The 22,255-nt window shown below is 39.5% G+C and overlaps 1 protein-coding gene across 2 annotated transcripts; it reads left to right on the top strand.

The window, feature by feature from the left end:
* Positions 1-476: 476 nt before the first annotated feature.
* arhgap18 (Rho GTPase activating protein 18) lies at positions 477-20,359 on the top strand. Of its 2 annotated transcripts, none has more exons than XM_080289600.1 (18): positions 477-889; positions 9,532-9,796; positions 10,232-10,358; positions 10,979-11,061; positions 11,296-11,445; positions 13,705-13,768; positions 14,191-14,309; positions 14,910-14,981; positions 15,114-15,207; positions 15,474-15,565; positions 16,291-16,368; positions 16,921-17,080; positions 17,174-17,256; positions 17,355-17,561; positions 17,695-17,826; positions 18,594-18,718; positions 18,808-18,863; positions 19,042-20,359. In XM_080289600.1, the coding sequence occupies exons 1-18, from the start codon at positions 756-758 to the stop codon at positions 19,131-19,133; spliced, it is 2,133 nt and encodes a 710-aa protein (XP_080145726.1). In that variant the 5' UTR covers positions 477-755; the 3' UTR covers positions 19,134-20,359. The 2 variants fall into 2 exon arrangements, with proteins under 2 accessions (XP_080145726.1, XP_025998419.2); XM_026142634.2 differs by having other exon boundaries at positions 482-889; positions 18,597-18,718.
* The last annotated feature ends 1,896 nt before the right edge of the window (positions 20,360-22,255 follow it).

The following is a 22,255-nucleotide window of genomic DNA, read 5'->3' as shown; positions in this document are numbered from 1 at the left end:
GCAATCAGATGACCCCCTATGTGTAAGTGCTTGGAAACAGTGGGAAGGAAAAACTCCCTTTTAACAGGAAGAAACCTTCAGCAGAACCATGCTCAGATAGGGTCAGCTATCTGGCGCCAGGGGTTGAGGGTGAGGAAAGGAAGTCGGGACAAAAGACACAATGTGGAGCCAGATTAGACTGAGCCATGTTGACATTACATGAAATGCATGTAAAGTTACCATCTTTATAAAATGTAGGAAACATGGTTTTAATTGTCCTGCTTTACAACTTTTTAAAAATGGTGCCACAAGCTGTTAATACACATACGTGTGTGTGTGTGTGTGTCTATATATAAATGATAATTCAAATCTAAGGAGAAAAGTGTGTTTACTGGGAAGATATATGGAGGAGTCTCGAAAACCCCCTTGAGCTTATTTGTACAGGAAGCTTTCAGTACCCTGTTAGAGCAGCTGGGTGCGCTGTCACATCGGAAACTTTGCCCTGCGGGGTTTGGACCAATCCCGGAGCTGGTCTGTGAGTGTAATCCAGCCCCTGTCCTGCGCTGCCTCTCAGAAAACACACCGACAAGTTGTAGAGAAAGACGATAACACGGAGCCGAGAGGACGAGGAGGAGGAGAGTAAAATGTGAGAATGAGTCGGCAACAAATCCGCACACAGATGGAAGGAATACACGGATAAAGTGATTATCTATCGATTAGCGATCGGATGTCATAGCCGTGTGTAAAATAGAAGAAAGACGAAAAGCGGGAGAAACATGAGCCGGCAGCAGATGGAGTCACAGGGAGTGGTTTTAACGGGTTACCACAGCAACGCGGAACTGTTGCCGCAAACTGGACCGTGTGAGTCCAGCTGTCCGCCAGTACCGGACGCCGAGCACACCGTACACAGGTGGGAGTGTGTGCAGCTGTAATGCCGTCCTTACAGACCATTAAAAGAAGTGTGTGTGAAAGAGGGCAAAGGTCACGTTGATAATGCTATTTTTTCCTCATTTTCTTTTTTGAACTTCAGCTGTGGAAGGAGTGTTAACTGCGTTAACTTGAACTCAGCAGTGGCCCGGTGTACTGCGCTTGCAGGCAGTCCACATTTCTTATTGTTCCCTCTGGCCTAACTCCGCCCTTGGCCTTTGGTTATGCTTTTTCCTAATCAGCAGATAACAAGTTTCACCTTGGTTTTGTTCCGCTGGCCAAGATTTCACACCTAATCCACAGTTCTTCCTTAGCACTGTAGCTTTACGAAAAGTCTTCCCCTACGAAGTGCTAGTTTTATAAGCAGTGAACAGACTCAAATGCAGAAGTATTAAATTAGCTCGTAGTTCATATATCCCATTCCCCTGGTCAGTGTGGTTGGTGACACACTTTTGCGCTGTGGTAAATCCTGTTCACTAGTTTCCATCAGCTTAAACAGAAAAAAATCATGTTATATTACACAGATTGTTCTATTATGAAAATAACAGCTGTAAGGATGTCTTAAAACAAATAATCTATATGGGATAGTCAGTTTTCTGTGATTCAAAACAGAAAATCCCTGACACTTAAAATATAGAGCTGGGTGTAGAGTTATTCTATACTTGGCCTGTGTTGCTGCACTTTAAAGCTTTTGGTTTTTAGTTTAAAACCAGGATAATTCGGAAGTGTCTGAAGACATAATTTAACTGTAACAAAGTATACAGAAACTACTTTTAACTGCTTTCTTATTCACATGGGAGCCACCATACATGTTTGACTTGGCAGATTTTTCTTTTTTTATATATGCCGGATGCCCTTCCTGAGGCAACCCCAAAAGTAACCTCTCTCTTGTTAGGCAAAAAAAACACTATGGAGCCATGCAACAGTGGAAATATAAGGCCAGAGTGATAATTGTCTGTGATGTCATGTGGTTAGTAAAATGTATGATTGATAAATTGCATGTTCGGCTGCCACAAACCTCCAGGGCAGTAGTCAATGTTTCCTACACAGATTTTTCAAATCTAGTACTCGATGTGATCAGTCTCCACCTGAAAAACAACATCTGATTGGGTGTTTTGATGTTCTCTTCATGTAGCAGAATGTAGTCATGCCTTGTCTGGATTTCATAGCTTAACTTTCTGGCTTATTGTTTTATTTAATGGTTTGACGACCTTCATGTCCGCTTGTACAATGAGGAAGAGACTCAGTAATTCAAGAGGTGCTGTCGCTGGGGCAGCGATGAATGAGAACTAAGGTGTTACGGAAACAACTGTATAGCTACTCTTTTATTTATAACGGATCTTGCTGATTCATACAGGCTGAGCTGGATATGAAGTCTGCTCATTTACATCAGCAAACACCTGCCGTCACCAACTGTGGGCTGGTAAAAGTAAACAGCCCCAGCTGGGATTCAAACACGCACACCTGTGCGTAGGTGTGTATCTCTGTGCGTGTTCCAGATGGCTTGTCCAGGTAGCTAGAAGAAAAAAGAAAAGCAGCATCACATTACAGGCTGCCTTTGTCTCACCTCCCAAGCAGAGTATGTGTATCCTGTCTAGGTTGACGTGCGGAGGCTTAGTTTTGTAGTCATTGTTTCCCCTCATCAGGAAATGCCAGAGAGACATAATGTGTCAAGTCTCGCATTTGATGTCTTTATTTGTTACATTCAGGCCCTCTAAGCAAGGAAACTTTACACTATTATATCACATTTTCCATTGCCATATATAAACTATGGACTGTATATAAAAGAGGGTTGTAACCAAAGTGATGTCATTATTCTTTTTGGACTACTCTTGAAGCAGTGGCCTTAGCATAGGGGCTAATGCATCATTCTTTTTTTCTTTTCTTTGTTTTTCTTTTTATAAACCATACATGAATGAGAGTCTGGATGTTAATTTAGCAGCTAATGCTAGCTAGCATTAGCTAGGTACATCTATAGATGTACCTAGCTATTAGTGCCCAGACAATGAGCAGTCTTTTTGGACAGGACAGACCCTTCGATCAACAGCACCAGTTCCAGATTCAGTGACTTAAAAAGCTTCAATCCCTTGTACAGTTCTCAGAATCTCAGGAAATATGGGGGTCTGTGGGGACTGACTCGCTCTTGGAGCCTGGCAGCATTTTGAGAAACTGGAATTTTTGGCACTTCACCTTTTGGCTTAATTTGACTTGGCATAAAACACTACTTCTCAAAGTTTAGCGTGACAAAACAGACAGTTTAGCTCTACAACAGAGCACTACAACAGGAAGTGAAATAAATGAAAGGTTACAAGGCATCGGGCCAAAATGAATTACAACAACGCAGAGGGTGCAAACACACAGCTGTGTTCTGTATAACACATATCGGTCAGATCAAATCTGGCGCCTGTAAGGATAAACAAATTACAAACAGAAGAGCTGAGGATTAAGGAGATGCAGCTAAAACTGAATACTACAGAAAAACACATGGCAAAGGAGTTAGTAATCAGGAATACTATAACAGACATGGATAGGTCATATATTGTCGATTCATTAGAACTACAAGAAGATGATTTGTTCAACCAGTGGGTCATTGCTGACACCAGCAACTGTGTAAGACGGGGAAACAGAGCTAGGCTCTGTCTTCAGAAAGAGCAGCTGGCATCTGTTGGTCTAAATGGAAATACCACACCCACGTGCACACACGGACAGACACACAAACACTTGTCATCCTCTTCCCTTTTCCTCAGCTGCCCATTGTTCACTTTGTGTTTTGAAGCCTTAAAAATAAGTTTGATTGTCTTCCCCTTCCAAAGTCAGTTTTGAAACAAGCACTCCTTTAAAATCTTATGTCGTACATTATGGACAATATTTTTTTTAGGTTGTTTATAAAGGGATATCTTCACATTCAAAGCAAAAGCCACATATAGGTGTTTTTTATCCTATTAAACAAATAAAATTAAAATATGATTAATTATTTTACAAGCAAGCCAGACGTTTTAATCTGGGATAAATCTGCCTGAAGCTTCTCTTTACAGCATGTACAGACACGAGCGTGTTGTCTTTTTGATCTCACTATCAGCAAGAAAGTGAATAAACATTTCCCAATATGTCAAAAGTCAATCCCAATAGATGCAGGAATGCAGCTGTGTGAAAACAAGCCTTGTATCTGACACCAAACATGGGTAAAAATAAAGTGCAAAAGAAAAATGGCTGCTCAAGTCAAAGTACAAGTACATGCTACAGTATTGTTCAGTCAGTGATTTTTGTCCACTTTTAAGTGGTTGCCTGGCAACATGATTGCACATATATCATAATATTAAAGTTTTGTAGATATAAGTTAGATTTTATCATCAAATTAATATAATACAATGCTTTTTAAGGTGTTAGAGGCACTTGCATAGTAAAAATAAAAGGGTCATTTTAGCCTATTGGTATGTTGTTGCTATGCAATGTGGTGATGTCATAATATATGCGATAGATAAGAACCTTCAAGGACCTAAGATTGTACCTGTGTGCCAAGTTTGGTCACTGAACTCGAGATCGTATAGGAAGGAGTTGGTGGGCAAACATGTAGAGATTTGGTGTTTTATAGTAAGAGTAGAAGATTGTTTTACAAATGCTTTAAAATATTTGCTTCATCTTAATGCTGCAGGCCGAGGCTGTAACTTACTCCATATTTAATATGATCGTGTGTCTTTAACATAATAATAGCTGTTACTTCTTGAATAGATCAGATAGAATTTTAATAAATTGTTAGAAATTGCGACTATAACATCTGCTTTGATTCATTTAAAGCTACATTTACTCCACCAAATCATGTTTTGTGCCACTGGAGTGATTCATAAAGTCACGCTGGTCATGTGGGAAATTGGCTTCCTCAGATCTTGACTCATGTTCACCTCATGTGTGCTGAACTGGCTCTTTGTGTGTGCCACTGTTTTCTTTCTTTCCTGTTTGCAGCTCACAGCATGGGATTGATTTTTATAGGCTGTTTTCAGTCCACGCGCGCACACACGGCCTTGCGCAATCTATCTTTGTCGGCAGCTCTAAGCAGCTGATAAAAGGTGTGGAAAAAGGTACAGAGAACAATTATACACACCATTGCAGCACTCTATATACTTCAAAGATAATATGTATATGTACTGTATGTGTGCCAAAATGAGAATGTGTTTGTTTTGCTAGCAAGGGCAGCTGAGGGCACGCTGCTGAGTCTCTCGGACTGTGTGTGTGTGTGGGTGTGTGTGCATAAGCAAGCAAAGTGATGTTGTATGCAAAGCCTTAAACAAATTTCTTTGCATTAATTTGGTGTGTGCTTTGCGACCTTGACTTTAACACTGTAGGAAGACACAAACAGGAGGCAGACCTGAACTTTGGGTTTAACCTGATTGTTACATAGTGATCAACAACCTTAGGTTAATTTTTAACAAGGTCGTAAATACATTTCCATGAATGACATGATTGTATTGTAATGAAAAATGTGGCAGGAGTGTCTTACCCAGTTAGATCGCTGACGATCTGAAGTTCATTTTTGTCAGATTCTGAGTTTGAGTGTCAGATACAATTATTAAAATGCAGGAAAATGCCTAAATGATAACCAGCTTGGCATGATACTCACAGTGTCACTTTAACCTTGCCAATGTTCAGCAAACATGACGTTTGCCACATTTCCACAGGAACTGAGAAATCTACCACAGCAACGCTAACTTCTCAATTATCAAAAGTGTTTCGAACAAACACAAAAGTGCTTAAAACAAAACTGGCAGCTCCAGAGGAACCAGTTTATTCTGAAACCCTATGAAACTGGGAAGTCACAGAGTTTAATAAATGCAAAGTTCAGCTGGGTTTGATGGAAAATTGACCGGGGATCATAAAATCCCTATAAACAGGTTAGGAGAGTCTGTAGGTAATAAGACCTTTGGTACAGATAACTCTCTCGTTTCTGTTTGTCATCCACTTTTAGTCACAATGCTATCGAACAATCACGTTTCAGACACTGACCCCTGGACAGAAATGAAAATGTTGGTCTGGATATCCACTGACTACACTGGAAGTCAGTTTCCCACAGGACTCCAGAATTTTAAATCTTACTGCATATAACTCATTCAGTACTTGTTTCTACTTTTTAGTCTTTACAAAAACAGTCAGCAATCCAACTAGTCGATATTATTTTCAATACTAAAATTAGCTAATTGCTAGACACTTTGATGCATAATCATACATGTTTTCCATTGTAAATCTAATGTACTGTAAAGAAAAAACAAATGCTGCTTTACGCCTTTTATGAATTTGAACACCGATAAAGTAATGTGCACGTTTTGGTGTGTGTGTTTGTTTGGTCATCTCTGATTTATGAGTTAGTCAAACTGTTCATCCTGAAGCTCTGAATCAACACATGTAAACGATTAACTCATGTGGTGAGCTCATAGCTCTGCCTGCTTTCAGGGTAAACGCATCTTCTGAGGTACATCAGAAAACGCTGATGTCTTTCCTCACAAATGAAAGCATCAAACTTCCTGAACTTTTAAAGGCAACATGGACATGAACTGGGAGATGATTATTATTATTTATTTATTTTTTAAATTAAAACCACAGATGAAGTATAAAGAGAAGTCGGTGGTATCGCACAGAACTTCCAGCTAAATCCTTGTGTTTTTATGGCTTTGTTGTACTCGGTGTTGCAGGAAGTCTGCTGTGGTATGTGGCCGTAGCTCAGCACGAACCCTCGGGGTAATACTGGGGTGATAATTCCAAATTAATTAATAAAGAGCATCAGCTTAGTGCCGCTCTGTCTGAAATCCCATTTAGTCCTTGGGACTAACTGATTTTCACTTCCTCCATTTCCTTGGAGATTTGTAGAAAATGGCAGTTTTTTAGTTAAAAGTTATCAGTGCTTATCTTTTGCTTTTGAACACCTGTGTATATGAGTGTGTGAATATGTGCAGAGTTCATGTACGTGTGTTGGTACATTTGCACGTGTTTGCATTTTTTTTGGACGTTCTGCTTATCTTCATTACCTGAAAGTAAATCATATATTTGCACAAAGGGCAACTTTACTTTACACGATTTTCTTCTCCCTCCTTTTCTTTGTTGGCTTTAGCATATGTCAAAGTGAAGTTGTTGTGATTTTATATCATTCTAACATAAAATAAACTTAAATATTAGTTATATAGGAATTTTTTGTTTTGGTATTTTTGCTGTGTTATACTGTATTGAAATTGACCTAATGTCCCATTTATTAGTGACTTAATGCTTTATAAACATATTGTATATACCGACTAAACATGTCATCTCTTACAAACACCTAATAAGTCATTGTTTTGTTATTTGAGAGCTTTATAATGATTCTCAAGCATACATTTGAAATATTAGGTCTATATTGGTGCATGACAGCACCCTTTAATAGAAACGGGAATAACTGTGTTCGGACTCAGGAGCCATACTTGTAGTTTTTTAATTGAGGGGCCTGTTCCAATCAGTTTTATTGTCGTGGTGTCCGATGTTTTAAACAGCCCTGCTAACGGGTGTGCAGCTCTATATTTTTGGGTAAATGAGATGACACTGATAATTTGCAAAAAGATGGATGAATGACAAGATTGTTGAAAGCAGCCTTTCAGCTTGATTGATGTGTGACACTGAAACCACAGACCCTTAAGGAGCTTCACTTGCACTACAAGTGTAGTGGCTTGCTCAATATAACTCTTGTTGCTTAAAGGAAAGAGAGACAAATGTTGTCATGCTTAATCAATCTTATAATTGAAGAAAGCTTTGCTGCTGTTGTTGGCACAGTTTAGAACCCATGCTGATGCTCTGGGACATTTCAATAAGCTGATGTAATAGCGTTTTAACCCTTTTTGCCCTTATTCTTCTCCCGGATGTTGTAATTACACAATATATAGTGACAGAGGTGCTACTAATTATAGTACAGCAGGTGTGAAAACTTTGTGTCTTTATTAGTGGGCACAAGCAGAATAAATACATAAGAAATGTTGCATTCAACATTTAAAATCAGCAAGAAAAAACATAAAAATGAATAGTTTCTATATTGTTAATGTTCAGTTTTAGTGTGTGCTTTCAAATCCAGCAGAAAAATGCACATGTTACAAGAGACCTTGTCAGTGTGATGGGAGCTGAAATTCCAAGGGGGGAAAAAGTGAGTGGCACTCGCTGGGTTTTACTTTTTTACGTCTTTTACTGGAGGAACACCTGTGCCTGTGATATCTGTGTGTACCAGGGGGGAAAAAAAGAATAAACAGTAACTCATCTTTATAACTCATCTTTCTTGTTCCGATTAACTAATTGTATTAACTTAGTACACTGACCTGAACTAGACCTTTGTTATCGTCAATATAAACTCATATTTTTCATGACATTTATTGGTTGCAAGTCCATTTTAGTTGCTAATGTTGTGGTCAAATTTAAAGAAGTTCATAGTAAGCAGTCCTGGAACATCTTAAATCGGTTGCATTTACTGTAGTGAATTACAAAATTGTTAACTGGCCAGCTAGCCAGTATCACATTTATATTATTTTTCCCCATTTTGATGTCAGTCTACCTCTGATCTGTCTGCAGTGATCTATTGTGATGTCATCAGATTATTTGCAACATTTATAAAGCACCAGTCCTCCTCAAGGTGTTTTATATCATAAGGTAAAGACCCCACAAAATTAGAGGGAAAACTGTCACAATCAGACAACCCTTTTAAGACCGAGCACTTGGTGACAATGGGAAGGAAAAACTCCTTTGTTAAGAGGAAGAGACCTCAAGCAGAACCAGGATAAGAGAGAGGCTTTTAGGAGAAACAGAGGACTAAACATATATTATTGGAGCAGGAAGATTTAATGACACACAGTATTGATATTGAAATTCTGTATGTGGAAGGTGAAAAGATATGTTCAGATAAATTGTATACCTAAAGTAATGTACTTAATATGTCAGTAGGATATTTCTAGCAGGTATTATCTATTTACACCATCAACTAACCTAGGCTAAGCCACACTAATATGCCTTGTGATAAACTTTGTTTGCAGTGTTTGTATAGCAAAGGAAAGTCCAAAGTCTGCGAGATGTGCTATTTTTATTCCAAGAAAATGCTGGCATCATTAGCTGACTGATTAGGAAACGACCTTGCTAATAGCTTAACTTAAGTTGGAGCCTTTGACCAGCGTGTCCAGAGTTACTGTATCGCCCTGTTTTCATGTCATTAAAGGTACAGGAAATATCAGTGCATACACACCTGTGTACTTACAGAGCATGTTTCCAACAAGTGCTGGAGGAAGGCATCTGTCACTACTAAGTCCAAAGTACACAGCTACAAGAGAAACCTAGTTGCCCCTTCTTACATCATGACCACTATGATAGCAAGATGATACGTTTTGCTGGCTTGCCATATTATTTCTTTAGTTTATTGGGATCCTCTTTTGCTACTCTGCATCACAGACACTGATATTTCAATGGTACACAAAAAATAAAAATCTTAATAAATCAGCATTTCAAAATAAGCAAAGCAATGCCTTACGCAGCTATATCCAGCTAAGTGTATGAACTCCAATGACTCAATTTTAACTTTTGTCCATTATGTACCTATTTCACGAACCTCTCCCTGCTCTTGTCTGTATGTGTCTCCAGCCGCAAAACAGGCCAGTACACCCTGCAACACAGCCAGAATGGACAACAAGGAGACAGATATGGCACTTCTGCTTCTTCTACCACTGGCAGCACAGAAACCAGCAGCACGGAGCCAATGTCACTGCCCAGTCAAAATTCTGCAATCCAGCATTCCTCCAGCCCCAAGCTTGGATCCAGCCCCAAGACTGGCTCCAGCCACAGCCCCAGGCACAGCCACAATTCCAGGTCGAGACCATCGCCTGCATGTCAGCGCTACAACTCTCAGGTAGCCAGCAGATTTTGTTCACTTTCAGTCTGTTGGGGCAAATACTTCATTTCATTCCTACAAAATTCCGCTGTATAGGATTTTTTTTTTGTATTTTACAGCTCTCTGGTAAGATGTACAGTATTTTGAGCCTCTCTTAGTTGCACTGGGAGTGACACAGTACGCAAGCTCTTGGGTTTGCTTTAATTCTTATACACTTTATGAAAAGTGTGTGTGTGTGGTATGTGTGTTATGTGAGAGCAGACAGTTGGCGCAGCCAGTTGCTGCCACCATCTAGACTTGTTGAGACCAGTTGAGAGACCTGTCTACTTCATTATCTCTGTGGATCATATCTGGAAGATCGTTGAAATGAATTATTAATCGCTGAAACGGGGCAGAGAAGCTGAAACTGTGAGCTTAAAACCTCATTTTTCTGCACGTCTGCTCATTTTGAAGGACTCTTTGGACGAGCTGCAGATGGACGACTATTGGAAGGAGGTGGAGAATATTTCATTCTCGGGCGGCGGAGGAGAGAGGGGAGAGGGAGAAGTTCAAGAGGAGGAATTGCAGAAAATTCCTGAAGGTGAGATACACATTAAAGGATGAAGGCAAAATTTGGATCGTAGACTTATTTGGACATATGTGTTGGTCCAGACGCAAACAAATTCTAATCTAAAAGTCTGTTTCTATACTGGAAGAGGAATTCCTCACTGAAAGCTCAGCCTTTTCATTCATCTCTTTATGTAACACTTTGTATGTCTCCCTCAGACCCCGATGTTTATACTCATTTTCTGCTTGTTTGCCGTCATTCGCATCTCTGTTTAAACAGTTTGGAAACACATTAAGTGTCTCGTTTTGAAGTAGTTTCATGTGGGACTTAAGTACCAGCTGTTTATCACACACCGCTGCTGGGCCAGCTCAGACTTGTGGATACTGGCTCTGTGTTGGCTTGCACAGTAGGAATGCACTTCCTGTGCATTTCTTCAGTCAAATTTAGCCTTTAGTGTGTAAAGACTATTGTTTTCTAGCGTAAATGCGCTCTTCCTGTTAGAATATGTAAGCCATTTGTGTATGTGGTCGCTCCTTTCCCTTTCCTGCACCTGTAGATTTGTTTAAGTAACGCCGCATCATCTCAGCAACCAAGTAGGGAATTGCCCATCATCCTCCCTTCTCAGTATTGCTCATTCTGTTTGTCTCTTTCAGAGGGTGAGCAGGAGGAGGCGTGGCTTGCAGAAGCAGGTCTAGCGCGGCTTGTTGATCATTCAATCACAGTGGATCATGATCAGGTAACAATCATATATCTTTTATTGAATTAATAAGAAGTTAGTCCAGGTACAGTTAATCAGTTCCATATTTTCAGGTCAGATCTTAAATAAGCATTTATTCTTTGTCACGTTTGAAGCCTTCTTATACAAATAAGCATGTACATGAGAGAAAAAAAGATGGACTAATGTAAAACATTGTGTGAAAACAACAAATAGATTTAAGTTTGTGTTTGATCTTAATCTATGTATTGACAGGAAGAAGACAGTGCAGTTTTCCTTTCCACGCTCACCAGGACTCAGGCGGCAGCCGTAGAACGTCGCGTGGCATCAGTGCAGCAGACCTTAAGGCGACGTAACCGGCAACAACTTCCTGATGTTCGAGATATATTCCGACACCCTGATAAGGTTAGCAGATCAACACTGTGCTTGACACAAACTGCCAGCTCACCAGCCACATTGTAAGGTACACCTTTTTAACTGCTCATTAACACATATCTAATCAGCCAATCACGTGTCAGGGACTCAATGCATTTAGATATGTAAACATGCTCAAGACAACCTGCTGAAGTTCAAACTGAGCATCAGAATGGGGAAGAAAGGTGATTTCAGTGACTGTGAATGCTGCACGATTGTTGGAGCCTGGCGTGCTGGTCTGAGTATTTAAGAAACTGCTGATCTCCTGGGATTTTCCTGGAAAACATGATGACTGCTTATTGCATGGTAGCACGCCATGTCACAAAGCTCAAATCATCTCTAACTGATTCATTAAACAGAATGAGTTCATTATACCTAAATTGCCTCCACAGTCAACAGATCTCAATGCAACAGAGCACCTTTGGGGGATGTGATTGAACTGGAGAGTCTAGATTCATTATAGATCAACAAATCTGCACCAACCGTGTGACGCTATCATTTCAGTGTGGACAAAATCTCTGAGGAATATTTCCAACACCTTGTTGCATCTGTGCCACAAAATACTTAAAGCATTTTTGAAGGCAAAAAAAAAAAGGGGGGGGGGGTATAATATATATGATTCTTCCTTATTAAATAATTTTGTTTGCATTTATATTATTTATTGGTCAAAGACAGTAGAGAATAGAGAGGAAAGCAGGGGGAGGGTCCAGGCCAGAAACAAGCCCAGCTCCTGGAGCCTTACTCAACCCAGTGAGCTGTAGTGGTAATATAAAGAGCATCTTAAGAGGAAACATCACAAGCTGGTGTGGCATGTGCACAGCCCAAGACCAGGAAGCTCTGAAGTGAGTAATTGAAACTCCTCAGATCATCACTGGCACCTGAGCATATGGATGAGATGAGGAGTCTGCTTAGAGGCCCAAAACAAAACACAACTCCCAACCACACCTTGCTGCCATCTGGACAGTGATGATCCACCTTTTGGCTGTACACTTTTTTACATATGCATAATAAATATAGTTTGGATAACAAGATGTGGTTTTACAGTGGGGTACTTTCTAGGCTACGACTGTATCTTAATTTAGATACTTCAGCTAGTACACTCTCCATGTGGTACACTAAGCACACTGAATTCTTACTAGTGTGATTTGTGAGTTTAACAGGGTAGCGCAGTCTTAAATCAAGCTTAAATCATTGCTGGTAACTTATCTTCAGTCCTGCTGGTGGAAAATCGTTTAGTGTTCCTAATCTTTCTGCTACAAAGCCCAAATGACAACTATTGAGGATATTAAATGTTCGATGCAACATTCAACATTTGGATTGTTGTACCATACACCGGGGTCGGCGCCAAAGTAGATAAACTGGATGAACAACCAATTTTGACAGGGTGGAAGCCAACTCTTTTTACTGTTCTTTAAAACACAGCAACAACAAAAGACAAAAAGAGATTAATGCTGCCAACTTTACAACCTAAACAACAAATTAAATTATAAACAACTGATCAGAACTCAACATGCATAACACAAAGTACACTCATAGCGAATTTGTTATGAAGTTTCAAGTGACGTCATACTTTAGAGTTGTTGATTACCATTTTTGGTTGCAAAGCGACACATACAAGGGTCGCAGACTTTTGACTGACTTGCATAGACCTATGCCTCAGTCACGCTGCTATGCATGACTATGTAGATCCTCAAAGCATTGTCAGTGCCCTTTGGAAAAATCATAAGGGAACTGACAATGACATTTATGAGGTTTTGCCTTTTTAGTTAAAATTAACTCGATGTTCATGAAAATAAGCATTTTCAGTGTTCTGTTGTTTCACGTACCACAAAGGAAGTGGTCACAAATTTGTGTTTCACTTCAGTACAGGTCTCGCAGTATTTACTTGCTAGTTCCCTAAAAAAATCCAAAATTTTATGACATCACTGCAAATTCAGTATGGGTTAAAGAGTTGACTGGAGTTATCGTTGATAAATTACAAAAATAAAATGAAATACAGGGATCAAGATTTATAATCAGAAATAAATTTAACAAATAATACGTTTAAATTTAAATCTGTCTTTAGTCCAAACTGTTTGAACAGTTTGAGCCTCTCATATTTATTTCATGCACACTCACACACAGACTTTGTCCACTAATTAACAGAAAAGATAATGTGTAACAGGGCTTTCTATAAATTTGTGACTTGTTAAACTTGTTGACTGCTGTGTTGTTCACGTCTGTGTGTGTGTGTTGTGCTGTGTGTTGCAGGATGGGGAGCCTCAAAAATCCGAAGAAGGAAGTGAGAATGGACAGAAAGGTGCCCCTTCAACCGGTATGTGCAGCATACTCATGCAGATAAGTGCTTACAATATGAGTCAGTGTCATAAATCACTAACTGAGACCCACCACCACCACCAAAAAGAAAAAAAAAATCTGCCTAGCAACACACACACACATTTTTGGGAACTAACACAAGTCCCTGTGTGATATGAGAACATTCAAGAGGAAGTAACAGAGTATAGTCGTGTGACTGTATAATAAGCATAAGTTCTCCACAACAGAGAAGATAAAGCTGCAGAGAATAGGTTTTTTATGAGTGCTGCAGTGACTAATACGCTGCGCTCTTAAACTCCAATAAAACACATCCAGTTGTCTCTTTGTATACACTTGCACTTAGCTATCATAAACATATCTGTACTACCCTACATGTGTGGTCATAAGTTTTATTTCTTCATTGTGTGTGTCTCTAAACAGAAACGGAGACAGAGCTGAATGTTGACGTGGCGTTTTCAGAGCAGGCGCTCAGTTACAGGGACAACCACCAAAGTTTTAAGGTCACCCGGAGCCTTAACTCTCCTGACGACAAACTACCGGTGAGCTGCATTCCTGAGAATTTACACGGACACAAAGGTCATGCGCATATTCACTTCCTTAATGGTGTTTTTTTAATTTTCTTATTGTCTGAACATGTCTGTGCTTGTGCAATAGACAGCGTTGGCGCTTTAGAGTCAAAAGAGGATGCATTGATCATTTACTTTGTCAGGCAAGCATGGCAAAGCTATTTGAAAGTTGTTGCAGGTCAGTAATTACCAGGAAGAGCAGAAGATGGATATGGCAGCACAGAAAAAACTATTTGCACACAGTTGTTGTTGTGTTGGATTGCAGACCCTTATAATCAGATTTTTTTTAGAGTTACAGTTATGTTGGAATTTGTTTGTTTGATCTATATACAGTGTTGGAAGTTGATAAGCATTTCTGTCCTATATATGGTGTTGTCAATTAGCAGATATGGTGTTGGAGCTAAATCTTAGTGACATCTGGTGGCTGGAGCTGGTATAACAGAACAATTCCACTGATCATACAATGTCAGAAAAGGGTTTTTCTGTATCTATCATCATGCAGTTATTTGACTTTTACACTAACTGAATGTAAATACAATAAGAAGTCAATTTAGCTTTATTTTTCCTCCCTAGAACTTTAAGCTTCTCCCAGATAAAACGGGTCAGACGCGAATAGGAGACCTGTCTCCTCTGGATATGAAAAAGGTAAAATGATGTAACACAGTGATCTGTGTATCTATGCCTACAAGACAAGTGTTTGATGAGCTGTCTCCACATTCACTTACTGTTTAGTATCATCATTGTGTTTATCTGTGTCTGTGTGTAATGTTCTGTCAGGTGCATAGACTGGTGCTTGTGGAGATGACTGCTCTGTTTGACACTTCTGGGATAGACCTCAAGCCAGCCAAGGCCCTGAAAGTGAAGACTAAAGGTTAAACACACACACACACACACACACACACACACACACACACACACACACACACACACACACACACACACACACACACACACACAAGATGGCCCCCACAGCCTAAATAGAAATGTCTCATTACACAAATCACACAGTCAGATACAACAGATAAATACATTTACACACATACAAACAGAAAGCTAAGGTATGTGTGCCTGTATGGTATCTGTGCTTGTGTGCGGTGCAGTGCTTTTGTTTTACTCACTATTTGTTTGTGTTTGCAGAAAGTGGATTGTTTGGGGTTCCTCTTACCACTTTATTGGATCAGGACCAGAGACGGGTTCCTGGAACCAAAGTGCCATTGATACTGCAGAAGGTGAGTGCACTGACATTCACATATTGTAATCCAGTGGTTCCCAAACTTTTTTTGCTAGGCCCCCCTTTGTTTTACAAGAACAATGTTCGCCCCAAAGTGCAAAATGGGTTCAAAAACATAAACAACTGTGGGATGCTGTTTGTTCATGATTTGGACAGGGGGAATAAATCGTGGCAGGATCAGCCTGATATTATTTGTATCCCACTGTAACCTTACTGTATAAAGAGCAAAATTTCAGGAGTAGTTAGTCATTATAAGAAGTGTTTGTGAACTAAAAATCAAGAATGTGGGATTCTTTTTTTCTGTGATTTGGAGAGCCCAGTGCATGCTCCAGACGCAGTGAAAACCAGTTCTGCAGGGGAGACCTCCTTGGCACTTGTGCAGGTGAAGCCAAAGGGAAGATATGCTTCACCATATTTTCTAGTCTTTGGCTTGGAAGGAAGTTGGTTTGGAAACATATTTGGCGATGCTTCATCTCCTGCTTTGCGTTTGTGTGGAAGCCCCGTCAAAAACCTGTCCATTACGCTAGCAGTGTCCAAACGTTTTGGACACCCCTAGGGGGCAGGTCCCACACTTTGGGAACCTCTGTTGTAATCGTAGTTTGTTCTTTTGCATGTGTGTGTATTTAAGCATATTTCCAAACCTCAAAATTTACACTCAACTCATTGGCTTTATGTTTGTTTTAATGGTGTTTTTAAATGACATTTTCTTTCTCTCATCATAAGATCATCAGTCATATCGAGGAGGAAGGATTACACACAGAGGGCCTTCTTCGGATCCCTGGAGTAGCCACTAGAGTCAAGGTTAGTTCAAGTATTTAGCTGACCACCCCTCCCACAGAGACAATGTAAAATCTCAGGTTCATAATAACGCCAAGCATAATAAAATCAAGCATCAACTTCCAGAGCATATATATTCCCTACTCCGTCTCCAACCACACTGTCATTCATCTTAAGCAGTGTCCACACTGGGGGGAAAAAAAAAACACTTCACCCATCATTCATCACTTTGAAGCTGACAGCTCAGAACCTGCAGACAGTCCAGGTTCTGGTTGCCTAAGAAACCCTGTAATATATTTACTATTAGGTCATATGTCAGTTATTGGTTTCCTGGTAGGCGCTTCAGTCGCTCACCTGGAAGTTGAGAAGTTTACCTTGGGCCACCATCGGTTATTTCGCCCATGGTCACTTGAATTGACCAAATGTTCTTCACTGTCACTTCCAGTGGGAACGCAGCTTAAAACTGAGCTTTTCCTTCCCGTGACATCACCTCTTTCTCTATTTGAAATGTGAAAGTAATAGTGTTGTTGATTGTACTTGAAGTTGATAAAGGCTCTCTGTCTGTCCCAACTCCAGTTCCTGTGCCAGGATCTTGAGTCCTCCTTCTATGATGGGACATTTTCGTGGCAACAGATGAAACAGCACGATGCTGCTAGCCTTTTGAAGCTGTTTATCAGGGAGCTACCCCATCCACTACTGACCGTGGAGTACCTCAATGCATTTATTGCTGTTAACAGTATGTTTCCTGTTTACGACAAGTGCTTCATACACACATAGTGAGGCAACAAAGTGTCACACTCATGCTGTGTATATTTGTGTGCTTTCACAGATCTCCCCACAAAGAAGCAGCAGCTACAGGCTTTAAACCTGCTCGTCCTTTTGCTACCTGAAGCCAATCGAGACACTTTGAAGGTAAATTTGGCTTTATGGTCATCACATTTCTGTTCCCTATATTATTCCTTTATGGCGCGTGATTATTTTTGTAGTGAAATAAAAAATTGTGTTTGCAGGCACTGGTGGAGTTTTTCCAGCGTGTCATTAAAAATCAGGCCAAGAATAAAATGACCCTGAACAATGTCTCTGTCGTCATGGCGCCCAACATCTTCATGTTTAAAGGCTTTCGGTCCAAGGTTACAGAACAACAGGAGTTCTCCATGGCAACCAGCACGGCCAACATTGTCCGTCTGCTGATCAGATATCAAAATCTCCTGTGGACTGTAAGAAAAAAAATCTTAGCATTAAAGCTGTGCATGTGTGGCATTTTTGTGTGGTTAAACTAGTTACTCACTAACCACCATTATTTTTTGGTTTTAATGGAGTATATCTCTGTGATGTGCCTGTCTTATCCAGATCCCCAAGTTCATTATGAATCAGGTCAGGCACCAAAATATGGAAAGTCAGAGGAAGCAAAAAGAGAGAGCCGTACGGAAGCTGCTGAAGAAGATAGCCATTGAAAGACCGTCTGAGAAAACTATCCCTGAGGTAAGAGTTTGAATTTCCTGGCTTCACTGAGATACGTTTTTTAATATCCTATTAGAAATCTATAAATTATAAACACACTGTATTATGTAATACAATGAAATCAGAGGACTAGAGTCATTAACCCGGTGGCCGTGTACATCTTGTTTATCAGAAGACCACCTGTAAACTACTGGTAAAGGTGTCAAAGCAGACAAAGGGTTTCTTTGCATAAGGACGATGTATGACAGATTTAGAAAAAAAGCACACAAGTCAGTCTGTCTATGATGGCTACAGATTTTACTGTATTTTCAGTCTGAGAAATGGTGACATCTAGTGTTATTGTATAAAAGTACAATGAAGATCATGATAACTGAATTTTTAAATCATTTATACAGGAGCCGTTGTGCAGCTCACACAATCCTCCTGATTAGATGTCGGCCTCTTTTCCTCACGGGTGTCTGACAAGAGCGATTGGTTAATCAGCAATTGAAGGGATTCTAGGCAGTTCTTTCTTTTGTGCAGTCTTGTGTTAAAACGAATCTGTTCCTCTTGACAGATTCTTAGTGGATGAATAACTTTAGTGATGTGAACCTAAACCTTGACTGTAGTTTATTAAACAGAGGAGCCACAATTTTTTTTAAGTCCACATTCTTGAGCTGTCATTAGTCCAGGTTTTAAGTAAGTACCTGGGTTATTTAGAAGAGTGATTTAGATTACCTTATTTTATTCAACTGTTTACATCTAATGCAACTGACAGTCTGTTTCTCTTCTCTGACTCTGTGTACAAGCAGGAGACCTCACAGGGGATTATCCGAGTCCACGCACCACAGTTCAGTAAAATTTCTATGGCACTTCAACTTACCGAAGACTTGCAGGCTTGTGATGTGTTAACACGCTTCCTGAGCCAGGACAGGTAACATGAATATTAACAACACAAACAGAGAAGCTCTCACATGCCCGCATGTCCTCTGACTACGTCTCTCATCTCTCTCATCCTTCCAGCTCGTTGGCAGTAAAAACAGATGATTTGTGTCTCTATGAGATCGGCGGAAACATCAGTGAGTTCTGCTCCCATAAAACTACATGTGTAAACTAAAAACATACACTACAATATTAATTTCCTTGCTCATAAAACAGCTTCTATGGCACAAATATGCATTTTAAGTCGTGACAGTACATGCTGTCAATGTGTTTAATGTTTCTCTCTGTCTGCTCTTCTTCTTGTCGTCTTCAAAGAGGAAAGATGCCTAGATGGGGAAACGTATATGAAAGACCTCTACCAGGTGAATCCTACAGCAGAGTGGGTCATCAGAGCTATGCAGCGATGAGTTCATCAGGTCCTGCTTCATGCTGGACCTCTCTAAATTGCCACCACTGTGTCCTGAAAGAATATCCGCTGCCTTGTTGTCTGTGGTTCTGGATGCACTTGGAGTTTTCATATGTAGCATAGATATAGATACTTTTAACTGATCCTCAAATTTGCCACAAAATGCACATTTTCTAATGGAAGAACTCATCAAAGCAGATTTTATGTTATGTGGAAATACGTGTCCTTTTTAGTTTATTGCACAACTTAAATTCCCATACTTTTTTCTCAATGGGGGAAAAAAGGAAAATTATTATTATTATTAACAGGAGATTATAGAGATTAATAGTTTGGTGCAGAAAAATAATATTGATTAAATCATAAATCAGTCATGAATAAATACTGGTCCATTTTTGTGGGCTAATTATGATTTTTTTTTTTTTAATCTGTTTATATGTCTATTAAAAGTCCTAAAAATGATGTGTACAGCCACATTATTAAATAGCATTAAATCTGAGCATTTCACCAGGAAGGATGCTTTGGAGGTTTGGGTCTCTGAAGCTGAAAGGTAGGTGCTGTAAAGCAGTGGTTTATTTTTTAGCGTAGAAGAAAACTGATCAAAAACAGTGGATGTGTGAGTGTTTTACCCTACTCTACAATGTGAACAAGCACATGTGTACGTCATACACATGCAGTACTGTGTGTGTCAAGTTCACTTTAAGTATTGCTTTAAAGGGATAGACTGCTGACTGGATGATACATTTGCACGTGCTGGGCTCCAAACATATCTGTTCATTTGTTGCTTTATTCATTTTTGGCTCAGTACCATCCACAGTGTGGACATGAGTTGATATATTCTACTTTGGCAAAACATGCATTTAGACAGGAATAGAAAAAAATCCCCATTTTATGTTGGGTTTTTTGGCATCTATTTGTGTTTCTCTCAGTTTTCAACAAAGGTCTTATCAGATTTAGTGCAGTTTCTCACAGTTTCAGCAGCCTGTGGAGGATTGTGTCTGCACTATAGAGCCACTTCTTTTATGTATAGCTAGGGAGTATTAAAAAAAAATGATTTTGGGTTTATTTTGAATGATTTTGATTTATTTATTTTTTTGAATATCTTGTTTTTTTTCCTGCCTTGTATTGTTGTTTACTGTGATTTTTTTCAGATAACTGTTTTTGTGTAACTGCCTCTGAAATGACCACTAAAACTGCCTGTAAATAAACATGCAGTTATTAATTACCACATCTGTTGGTATGAGTGCTCATGTATCCGAATTACTTAAAAGTTCTTGTACACTGGAAAAACTGTCGCAGTCCTGTATCTCTCCAATTTTCAAATGAGAAGTTAGTTTCCCACCACGTTGTACTGACCTACTTAGAGTAACAGTGAGGTTAGAAATAATGAGGTCCAACAGCTTGGATGTAAAGGGCTTGAGTCAGAGCTCTTGGCAGTTTTTACAGAAAGATTGAATTAGTGTACAGGTTTTCTGTGAGTCAGATTCAGGGCACCAGATGCAAACAGACCACACTTTGTAGCAGAATATAATATCCATAAGAATTTACACAGTGCTTTTGAATTTTAAACTAATATTCTAAAGCTGCTGACACCTTTATTATGTACCAGTACTACAGATTCCAGGCCTTGTATTCTTCACCTGAGCCTGTAAGCTTCATGAAACTTATTGATCAACCAGAAAGTTAAAGGCTACTTTTGACGTCTCCCTTGTCACAAGGGGTCACCACAGCAGGTAGTTCCACATGTTTGATTTAGAAGAGTTTTTACCCCAGATGCCCTGCAAAGAGGATTTGTTTCTCCAGCTGGAATTGAACCAAAAACCTTTTGTTTGTAAATGTGCTCGATTTAGTTCAGTGTTATTTATGTAGTGCCAAATCACAAAAACAGTTACCTCATGGCACTTTATATTGTAAAGATTGTAAAATAATGGAGAGAAATTTTCAGCAATCAGACTCTCCTGTGAGCAAGCACTTTGCTGACTGTGGGAAGGAAAAACTTCCTTTTACAGGAAGAGACCTCCAGCAGAACCAGGCTCATTTGCGGCGACCAGTTGGGTGTGAGGGGAGGGAGACGGCACAAAAGACACTGTGGAAGAGAGACAGAATAATTATCAAATGCAAAGTGATGTATAAACACACCGTGAGTGAAAAAGGTAAGTGAAGAAGAAATACAGTGCATCATTGGAAGCTCCCAGCTGCCTACCTTTTGCAGGACATGTGGGACTAATAAAGGTTTATCTTATCTAACTAAGGGAAGGTCACCTGATCCGGCCCTAACTATATGCTTAATCAAAAAGAAAAGTTTTAAGCCTAGTCTTAAAAGTAGAGATAGCGTCTGTCTGGGAGCTGGTTCCAAAATAGAGGAGCCTGAAAGCTGAAGGTTCTCCCTCCCATTCTACTTTCAAACAGAACCAGAAGTAAGCCACCAGTCTGAAAGCACAGAGGGTGATATGGAACTATGAGGTCTTTAAGATAAGATGGAGCCAGGTTATTCAAGACCTTGTATGTGAGGGGACAAATTTTAAATTCAATTCTTGATTTTACCGGGGAGCCAGAGAAAAAAGTCAGTGTGGGAGAAATATTCTAAGGAGACGTGTAGGAGAAATATGTTGTCTCTTTCTAATCCTTGTCAGTACTCTTGTAATGAATTACAATCCAGCCTAGATGTAATGAACGCATAAACAAGTTTTTCAGCGTCACATTGAGGAAGGATGTTCTTTTGAAACTTGCATAATGGCAGTTGATATGTGATAAGAGTTTTAAACCACTACACTATGAACGAAATATTAAAGCACAAATGCCAGTGCTTTACAGAAAGAAACCCACTAAAGTAACTAACCAGTATTTATGACGCAAGCTCCAAAAACAGCAGTTGCAAAGTGATTTAAAGAAAATAATCAAAGATAATGGCAAATGTAAAAGCAGGTTAAAAGAAAGCTAAATTTGCGAGGGATTTAAGACACTGAAAAAAATTTGCACAATTATTAAAATGGAATAACGAGCAGCACAAACACAGGACTGATCGGATTAAAAAACATTGATATAACTAAGAAGAAACAAGTAATACATTAATAAAAGACTTGATATTATCATATCACAGAAAGCACTTCTTATTGAATACAAACA

This window comes from Astatotilapia calliptera, chromosome 15, assembly GCF_964374335.1.
Source record: "Astatotilapia calliptera chromosome 15, fAstCal68.1, whole genome shotgun sequence".
NCBI classification, from domain to species: domain Eukaryota; kingdom Metazoa; phylum Chordata; class Actinopteri; order Cichliformes; family Cichlidae; genus Astatotilapia; species Astatotilapia calliptera.
Note: the sequence above shows the minus strand (reverse complement) of the source record. Positions and strands in the feature narration are given on the sequence as shown.